The sequence below is a fragment of the Sceloporus occidentalis genome, unplaced genomic scaffold, assembly GCF_023333645.1.
Source record: "Sceloporus occidentalis isolate IW3139 unplaced genomic scaffold, rSceOcc1.0.p SCAF_29, whole genome shotgun sequence".
Lineage (NCBI taxonomy): Eukaryota > Metazoa > Chordata > Lepidosauria > Squamata > Phrynosomatidae > Sceloporus > Sceloporus occidentalis.
In genome coordinates, this window is record NW_028317009.1 from 2,739,432 (window position 1) to 2,750,274 (window position 10,843).

At 36.4% G+C, this 10,843-nt stretch overlaps 1 protein-coding gene across 1 annotated transcript in view; it reads right to left on the reverse strand.

Moving 5' to 3' along the window:
- The window catches only part of LOC149299115 (cadherin-8), a 127,170-nt gene extending 123,089 nt beyond the window's left edge, over positions 1–4,081 (reverse strand). Inside the window, exon 1 of the mRNA XM_089486497.1 lies at positions 3,830–4,081. Within this exon, the coding sequence (XP_089342623.1) occupies positions 3,830–4,081 (252 nt within the window). The remainder of the gene's footprint in view (positions 1–3,829) is intronic.
- Positions 4,082–10,843: the final 6,762 nt, after the last annotated feature.

Consider the following 10,843-nt stretch of genomic DNA (forward strand, 5'->3'; position numbering starts at 1 on the left):
TTATCCTGAAATGAACAGGAAGCAATGTATGATTGCACAAGGTCATCAGAATATTAATTAAAAAAACCAACAACTCATTTTAAGATTATTTGCATGGTTTTAGAACTGCATCAAAAGATTTTATAACTCCCATGACCTTCATGCGATCACCATAATATTAAAATGTTTACTCACTTTATATTCATTTTCTGCATGTAAAGAATAGTTGTAATTATTTGAACTTAAAAAACCCCCTTTTTATATTTATAAAATTCTCAGCATTGAGCATGTTCTATTATTACGGTTCAACTAATCTTAGAAACAATTATAATACATATATATTTTATTCTAATCGTTTTAAGTATTCTAAGATTAGTAAATATATATTTTTTCATATATATAGTATTATAATTGTTTCTAGGATTAGTTGAACCGTTATAATAGAACATTTTCAATGCTGAGAATTATATATATATATATATATATATATATATATAATATATATAATATAAAAGTTCTAATTTATATTTAGATCTATTTATTGGCCTACAGTATCTATACATAGAGATCTATGATATATCCTGAAAGAATAGGAAATCTATTTTCTTTTTATTTTCTTTTTTTTCTTTACCAAGTAGCATATTTTTAAAATACTAATGGTACTGTTAAGTACCAGATATAAAAAAAAATGCCACAAAGGTATTTACATTACTTTTTAACACTTAAACATCTTTAGGTTTATGGTCATACAGATACAGCTGAAAGAATATTTCCAGACATTTCGTCCAGCCTAAGGGTCAATCGCATGCTATTTCTGACCAAGTAAAAGTGGGTCAGATGTCCTGTAGCACTGTGTATTTATACGTGGGAAGGGAAAAATCAACAGTAGTTATAAGGCAGATGGTAAATTCAGAGCTGGAGTTTGTTTTCGGCTCCAGGACTTGAGATTTTAAAACCCAACAGATACAGAATTATGTTACGCAGAACCAGCTGCTAATCTGAACAGAAACCATTTGGTTTCCGGTGGTGGAAAATCGGGAGTTCCTATTACTTGGTGAATGGCTGTATAGCGCTACGTTAACACTTGGCATTAGGTTGCTGTCTACGGCCTGTAGGCATCTAGCGTGTATCCTGCTAAATGAATCGTGTAATATAAAACTTTGTGTTTTCAAGGAAGCATGATGTTACACAAACCCTCCAGAGGGTTGTATTTGGCCATTTTGTTTAACATTTTTAAAGAAGTCTTAATAAGGAATTACAGAACACATAATGCAACGTTGTTTTGACCTGTCCTCTTCATTCCCATACCCCCCACCCATTCCCTGTTAAATGCTGTTGTTAACTGTAACGTCAGCAGGAACGCACACTGATGTCGGTTGGAAGGCCCACTGACGGCAGCGGGCAGGCCCACTGACGGCAGCGGGTTGTCCTGGTCACATCCCACAGGGGTAGACTCCGGATAGCCGAAGCCCAAAAGTTTCCAGGAATGTCCCACCTATCCTTTGCCAGGTGTTTAATTTTGTACGGCTTTGATGTAGTCTTGGGGTACCTTGGAATGCAGTTTCCTGGGGCTCTCCCTCTTCTGAGGACGTGGCTTTGTGAACAGAGTGGAGACTAGAAACAAATTAAGGAACAGTTGGCCATATGATAGGTGGGGGTAATAATGACAAGGGCAGGGCTAGCCTCAGAGAGCATTACATGGGTTTGGGAGGGGAATTTGGCATGTAGTGGGCGTGGCCAAACACTACTCCTTTACTCTAGAAAGAGAGGGGAGCAACTCGGAGACCTGGGGCAGCAGCACTACACCCTGAGTCTCCAGGTCAAACCTGGAGAGTTCCCCCGGTATGGGTATTAGTATCTCATTATTAATTTACTTGTTGCGCTCCTACCTGGTCATATCGTGCATTTCTGGTGCCACAGTTTTCAGCGACTGGCACTTTGTAATATTTATCAAAGTCTTAACAGCCCCTTTGGTTAAGGATTTGTAAATATACTTTTTGGCTGTTAATGTACTTAGATCTCAGAGGGATAAGAAACTAAAAAAAAATATCAACCACTCTTGGTTCTTCGGCTTGTTAGTTGACTTTGCGAGGCAACACTTTTTACAATTCTTATTGTGTGTGGCACCAAGTAAGCATATTATGCATGTAGAAGCTGAGTGTAAGCCTTGTGGGCTTTGTGTGTGTGTGTGTATATATGTGTGTGTATATATATATATATATATATATATATATATATATATATGTGTGTATATATATATATACATACACACAGACGCTTCCCTTTGCAGTTTTAAAACCACATATAGCTTAAACTATGGAATGCAGACAATCTGTTCTGTGCTGATTTATGCATAAAATTACATCACGTTTTGATAAATATATTTTTGGATCACTGTCATGGGAAAACAATCCATGTCCCACCCCACTCTTTGTTAACATAAGTAAAAAGGCGAACATTTAAATATTAAATGTATTTCACTATTCCTTTAAACAAATGTATAAATATATTTTGTCGAAAATTGTTTTCTTTAGAAATTAAAAATCAGCATATGATACTACTAGATAAAACTATGTTTCCTATATAATTATCAATTATAACAAGTTATACGTTCTGTGACATCTTCCACTGCACCAAGACTCTAATATTAAGGAACATCTTGCTATATCATAGAACCTTATTACGTCTTGTTATATCTAAGAAAATCGCTGTGCGCTTTAATTTTAGACTTTTCGTTATTTTTTTTCTTCTTCAGATCTGTTGCATCATTACATTTTCTCTAAATTAGGGCTTCCTTCAGAGATGTGCAGCATGAGTTTCTACTTAAAAACTGCTAAAAAAAATAACTAGCTAGTCTCACTCACTGATGATCTCATTTTCACAGTTTCAGTGTTTCCCATTTTAAGTATGTGTTTTGATATTAAGCTACCTCCCTTTGTGAATGATCAGCGACAATTCAATATTATCATTTGCCCAGACATGCACATATCAATTTAAACACAAAGTGGGCAATTTATTTCATTTCATACCGAAATATTTTTTGCTAGTTTTATTTAAAGTATTAATATCTTGAGGATTAAAATTGGGTATAGTGCAGTATAGATTATTTAACATGATGGCACAGTTAATGGCGTGATATACCAGTTTTCAGGCTCTCTCTAGGAACTATCCTAATGATCTGGGGCAGGCAACCCAGAGCTCTCCCTCCTCTAGGGAAGTTGAGTTGTGAGTGGGAGGGGCTAGATTATGTGGGTGGGGCTAGCCTCAGACATGATTCAGTAGGAGCCAAAGTGCCCTACTCCCCTGCCAGCTAAGTGACTTGGAGACGTGGGGGTGCAGATCTTCACCTGGAGACTCCAGGTCACACCTGGAGAGTTCTCAGAAATAATAATCAGTTTAAATGAAGTCATTAAGGTTATGAAATCATTAAGTTTTAATGAAGTCATTAAGGTTTGCTACTCGCTCTAGCCATATAATGCGGCCTTAGTATAGTATAACAAAAATGAGATTCTCCAGTGTTCAATATCACCTCTTTCTCTACTATTACATACTCACCAATATTTCCTTCCTGGATCCTGGGGCACAGGGGGCGGGGCCTAAAAGGGGCTGTGAAATTTGGGACTGTCGGAAGCTATGCTATTGTAATGGAAGAATTAAATGCTAAATAAAACAATTTTCAAACTTATGAGCAGAGCGCAAGAGAAGACATTTTGACCTTGTATGAACAGCGTGCTGTAACACACTGAAATATGTATGCATACAACATACTTGGAAAAATACGAAGATATTTATATATGTAAATTTTGCATAAAAATGGATATTGTAAATGAAGGAGAAAATGAGCTCATACCCGTCCAACAAGGATTGGTTCAGGCCCAGAAAACTCTTCTAGCACGAACATCTGATTCCATACCCATCCTCTTTTGGAACGGTTTAAAACTTTCTGTTGATCGTTGACTCCGTTAAGTTCCATTGTGGCATCATTTGAGAGTACATGGGAATCATTCTTTGGAGCCATATAGACATGAGGAAGAACAGTAATCCATAATAAGATTAATGGAGTCCAGACATCCACAAACATTTCCCCAAGTCTTTCTGGCATTGTAACGCACGTTAGAGAGAGCACCGGCGACATGAAATGATTGTTCTAGTTACATCCAGATTCTATCCATCCAATTCATCATCCAGAGAGGGATATTTCCTGCAGCTGATCTGTGAGTTTATAGCTCAATAAACATAAGCATGAATAGTTCAGATCTGAAGGACATGATGGGCTTGGAAATCTGTTCATTGATGTTTCCTTTGGGAAAGAAATAAAACAATCAGCATGTTAATCCAGAAAAAACTACAAAATATACGTTTGTATACATACAGTACCAATAACAAAGTCCTCCTTCTACATGCTAGTAGCTGAGCTGTTAAGAGTACATGTTAACATTAAGGTTATGAAGCTTAATATCAGACTCGTATCAGGAAAAAGACTGTGGCAGAACTCTTTGAGATATTTGGAGTTGCAACCCAATATGAACCTTGTACATGCATATAAAAGTTGATTCCCGTGATAAGTTTTTAGAACGCATTGCACAAAAAAACCCTGAAAATATAATAAAATACTTTAAACAGAAATTTGGCTCTACTGGTGTCTTCACCTTTGGCCAACGACAACAATCAAACGTCAAAGATACATCGCTCAAAGAGTAGGGCTTCCGAAAACTTTATATAAATATATATTACATGAACAGTATGTAAACAGTGTTACTAATGTATTTTTCCACCGTTATTTACACCTTTTTTAAGCCACCTCTCAAGTTGACAATTTGAAGTCGCACATTGTGAGCCAGACACCAGAGTCTATTTATCTTGGTCTAATTTTGTATGCTTTTGTTTTTCTAAGCCCATTATCACATTATAGTGGCAGACGCTATATGAAACTGGGGTTTATTTACTAAATAGGGAGTCGAAGGGTTGGTCTTAAGAATACTTGTAACTCTCTCGCTTCACTGTTCATTATGAAGAACCCACATTGGCCGATTTCTCTGATCTCCAACGGTGAGAAGACTTGGAATGGAGAAATACCACTGGGTTTATCTATACATTATACAGGGCCAGCCAAGCTCTTCCTTCAGCAGAAGCTTTATTGGGGTTGGGTCTTCATAAGAGTTGAAACTGCAAGGAAGAGTTTGTGGAAGGGATTAAGAGATGATAGGAATTAAACATATGTCTTTCAAAAAGCGTATCATTTGCCATGAACCATTCATCAATTCCAAAAAATCTGTGGGATTCTAGCAGCCGCTACAAAGGATATCAACTGTTTTAGAATAATCCCGATTGATAATTAGTTATATATTGTACTGTGTATAGGGCAGATGCCATCATGCATCCTCTCTCTGTATCTGCTGGCCTTTGTCATTATCACTTGGCGGTGTTAATGTAAACACCAATGCCTCACAAGAGCCTGGCAAGAGCTGTCTCGTAAAAGGGTTAAATTGTCTACCATAACAAAATAATAGCAAAGAAAATGTTTTACATGCAATACATGCAGTATCTCGCATGTGCCCATGTAACATTTAATGAAACACCAAATGATTTATTCACAGAGAATGCAAACTCTTACGACATCATCTCTCTAGCAGTCACTTCTAACTCATATTCTCCACTTAGAAATCCCTCTATGTTTCCCCCTCTGGATCCACTTGCCCACATTTATGTGTAAATATAGAGATATCTGGATGTCGCCGAGTAAACGGCTTATACTGCACATGTTATTGCTGAGTGTCTCACAAACACCTGTCGTATAAAAGTATCGTATGCCTCCTCTTTAACCTGTCGAGATGTATTTCTGCATTCCGTTTGACACCTACAGAAGGTGCCCAATAAAACATACATAAAATACGAGGGGAAGACAATGACAACAGGAAAGTCGGGCAGACTGAGTGGGCCTAATGATCCCTACCTGCTGCCGAATTCTTTTTTTCTATGTGCTAAGGGAGCTAGTGTTCTCCAATCTAGAAAATAATACCTTGTTTACCTACGCCCTGGCAGATGCAAGCAGGGGTGTGCAAGCACATATTGATAAAGGTCAACGTTTTAACCACAACCTTCACCCACACATACACCCCCCCACACACACACGCACGCGCACACACACACACACATCGTCCGATGGATGGTGGAAAATATAACATTTCTGATTTCCTATTATTTCCAGATCCCAAAGTCCAGATTGCCACATGACATTAACATTTAACAAAGTATTTGACACGGAAAGGTATCCAAGGACAGTGTGCTCTGATCTTCAGTTCTAAAAAAAACCCAACAATATTGTCGTGTTCTTATACGACCGCGTTACGCTGAAAGACAGAGCTAAAGTCTCAGCATGTCTTAATTGTACACTGCAGAATAACATATGATTAAGAGACATCTCATCAAATTGCTGGGTGTTTTTCTAGAAATCTAGACTACGGTAGCTAGAATTGTATGTTTCAGATCTTTTTGTGAACATCACCAAAACATATCATAGTCAACTAAAAGCAATCAGTTATATAAATGATTTTAATCATGTGTATCAATGAGGAATCCCCAAGCCCTAACGAAACTGGATAATCATTACACGATTCTTATAATCCTCGCGTAGAGATTTTCTTTAATTATTGTGCTGTACAAGTTGAATTAGTAATTTTCTTTCATGTGGCATAAATACATGCATTTAATTAATAAGCAGAACATTTGACCAGAGGATGTCGTTGTGGTCCTCACATATTTCAGTGATAATAAGGAACCACTTTCAAGGCCTGATTGGATTTTAAAAAAATACTTGGGTTAGAATTGGCAGAAAGCTGGGTTTATTTCACCCTTTATCTGCAGACCTGGAGGCCGCCATTATATATGAATAGGAAATCAGCTGATACACAGCTGCCTGAAAACATATTCTGATAAAACTAGAACTATTAAAGAAATATTTTCGGAAACATATTTTTAACCTGATTTAGAGAAAATGTACTTAAGCAGGACCCCCCCCCCCACCAACTAATTAAATCTACTTTTACTACTTGCAAGTAGTAAATGAATGTGGAAATATTATACATACTCTATATGTTATATATATTTATATTTCTAAAGTTGACATATTCAGCAGTGCAGTAAAATGAAGCTCTGACACATAAGAACTTTAAACATTTAAATGCCGTTTTAGGAAACAAATCTGATATACTACAAATAAAATCCTCCTCTGTGATGATTTTCATGCTTAGAGTTATTTTTTAATAATATTACCTCCTTTCATACAGTCCTCATGAAGAGTCCCCATCAATCCTCACCAGAATCTAGAAGTGAGAGATTTTACTTTCAAGATGATCAAGGTCTGACCCAACAGCCATGCTTTACAAGCTGGTGGAAGTGATGTCTAAACCAACGTGAGCTTTTTCATTATAGGGGGGGTCTGAGTTCTTAATAATTTCTTAATATTAAGGACATGAAATTTAACTAGATCATAGAAGAAACATTTAGGATGGGGAATGTTAATTCAGAAGAAATATAATGTTGGAATTGAGAAGAATATGTTTTATAATATAATATTTTTTTATAATATTTATAATTTTAATATATTTTGTTTTTATTTTAGAACAAATAAAAAAATATTTTTTGGATTATTATGGATATTGATCAATGGACTCAGTACTGTAACCAAGTAACAAACCTATCACCTTCGCTGCGTTCCTCCTGATCTTAAGGCTTTTGCTGCAATGTCTATTATGTATTCCTGACAATTCTCTTTGGACTTGTTACAAATATAGAACAAAGTTTAAGATACTTTTTAGGGAACTTAACTAATGATGGTAAAAAAAAAAAATATACATTATAGAAGAATTTTTCTTTTCAGCCAACACAACTACTTTAGCCATTTTGATGACTCAAGTATATCCACAGTGCGCTTAGTGCTGATAAATAGTTCCTTAAGGGAAGATAGATCTAAATTGACCAAATATTTAACTGAAGTCTCAGCCAACATGCGTTTTGTGTATAGAAGCAAATCAGGATACTTTGTAGAGGCTACATTAAGTTTATACCCCCCCCCCCCCAAAAAAAAAAAACAAAACAAGAAAAATAAAAGCCTAGAAGATTCTTGATGAACCATTCTGAAACATTTTGAACTATACATTTTACACAGCAATACTATATACCTAATCCTGCTGTATAATGACATAGGAGCAACTGGCTAAGCAAAGATATATGTGCATGGTCTGACCTGTGATAGCTGACCTGTTCCTTTGGGGACGACAACCTCTTCTGGCCGACAGCATCCATGCAGTAATATCAGCACCTCGATACTTTATTGATACCTCCTCTCCGTGGAGTAAAATGCAGCAGAAGCTTCCTGACAATCCACCCTTTAGTGCATATAATAATCAGAATGTTCTCACCACCTAACAATATGTACTGAAGCCCTGAAATGGGGTATACTGACTCAAATCTATAGCTTGGGGTCAACAACAGCGTTATATGAATGAAGAACACTGAAAAATATCTTAATAGGTGGCAAATAACTCCATCTATCCATCCATCCATCCATCTATTTCTCTATCTGCCTATTTTTCTATCTATCTATCTATTTCTATATCTCTCAATCTCTATCTCTTTATCAATCTGTCTATCTCCGACATTCACTCTCTTCTTCCCTTTGTACATATTATCAATGTGTGTTCTCTCTTTTTTATTGAAGATAGAGGTTTCCAGATCAATTTTAGAGATCCTGAGAAGTGACGTGCTTCCAAACAGTACAGTTTGGGCTCGCGTTGCCAAATACCCATGCATCTGGTGCAGAAACATGGGAGATGAAGCGTGAGAACTGATCTTTTCAATCTAGTTGTAGCCCCAAAAAATTACCTAAAAGGGAACATGGATTTGATCCACACGACCCACATGCTCCAGAGGTACGCGCTTGCAAAGGTTCTGCATCTTTCCAGGCGTTGGTGGTAACGCTGGCTTTGCCTGTACAATTTAACCATTTCATTCCTACATGATTACATTTTCCTGCATTTCATTCTAGTTGAAAAAAAACAAACAGCCTCCATTTCTCTTAATTATATGGAAATATATATAAATATTTATATATATATATATATTATATTATATATATATCTGTATTGTCATCAAGTTGAAAAGGATGGCTGGTAATATTGTTACACCATGATGATGTTAGCATCGCTAGCAACTGGTATTTCGCTGCTTTTAGAAGGAATGAAATGTTCACTAATCTGGGTTTCCATCTGTAATTTACACGGAGTATTTCCAGAACACACGCTATTTGTGTCCACTATTACTAGTTCCTAACATAATAAACTGAGATTTTAACTTTTTTTTCTACGCTAGTCAATATTATTAATGATGGTACAGAAACAGAATTAAACTCTTGCTTTCCAAACATTATTTTGACGTTTAATTCCCTAAGCATTATACGCCGTATTTTTTCCTCCCCTTACACTTTGAGCAAGTTAGAATTATAGCATTAAAATGAGACATAGCAAAAAGACACTTGATGTTGGAAACATGTTGGCCTTTAACAAACAAGCACTACACACACGCACATTACACACACACGCACATTACACACACACGCACACTACCATTCAAACGCTTGGGGTCACTGAGAAATTTTCTTGCAAGCATGGATCACTTTGCAAGGAAATGGATCAGAAATCCAGCACAGATGGGGTTAATGTTGTAAATGACTACTGTAGCTGGAAATGGGTGATGTTTAATGGAATCTCTTAATAGGGATACAGAGGCTCTTTATCACTCCCATCACTCCTGTGTTCCAATGGCCGTTTATCACTCCCATCACTCCTGTGTTCCAATGGCCCTTTATCACTCCCATCACTCCTGTGTTCCAATGGCCCTTTATCACTCCCATCACTCCTCTGTTCCAATGGCCCTTTATTACTCCCATCACTCCTCTGTTCCAATGGCCCTTTATCACTCCCATCACTCCTGTGTTCCAATGGCCCTTTATCACTCCCATCACTCCTCTGTTCCAATGGCCCTTTATCACTCCCATCACTCCTCTGTTCCAATGGCCCTTTATCACTCCCATCACTCCTCTGTTCCAATGGCCCTTTATCACTCCCATCACTCCTGTGTTCCAATGGCACTTTATCACTCCCATCACTCCTGTGTTCCAATGGCCCTTTATCACTCCCATCACTCCTGTGTTCCAATGGCCCTTTATCATTCCCATCGTGTTCACTGATCCAAGTTTAAGTCGAAAATGCTAATCGGTCGTTAGAAAACCCTTTTGCAATTATGTTACAGCCAGAAATTTCGTTGTTTTTCATGAAAAGATGAAGTGACTGCAAACTTTTGAATGGTAGTGTTTGTGTGTGTGTGTATAGATATATATAGATATATATAGATATATGTGTGTGTGTGTATATAGATATATATAGATATATATAGATATATGTGTGTGTGTGTGTATAGATATATATAGATATAAGTGTGTGTGTGTATAGATATATATAGATATATGTGTGTGTGTGTATATAGATATATATAGATATATGTGTGTGTGTGTATAGATATATATAGATATATGTGTGTGTGTGTATATAGATATATATAGATATATGTGTGTGTGTGTATATAGATATATATAGATATATGTGTGTGTGTGTATATAGATATATATAGATATATGTGTGTGTGTGTATAGATATATATAGATATATATAGATATATGTGTGTGTGTATATAGATATATATAGATATATATAGATATATGTGTGTGTGTGTGTATAGATATATATAGATATAAGTGTGTGTGTGTATAGATATATATAGATATATATAGATATATGTGTGTGTGTGT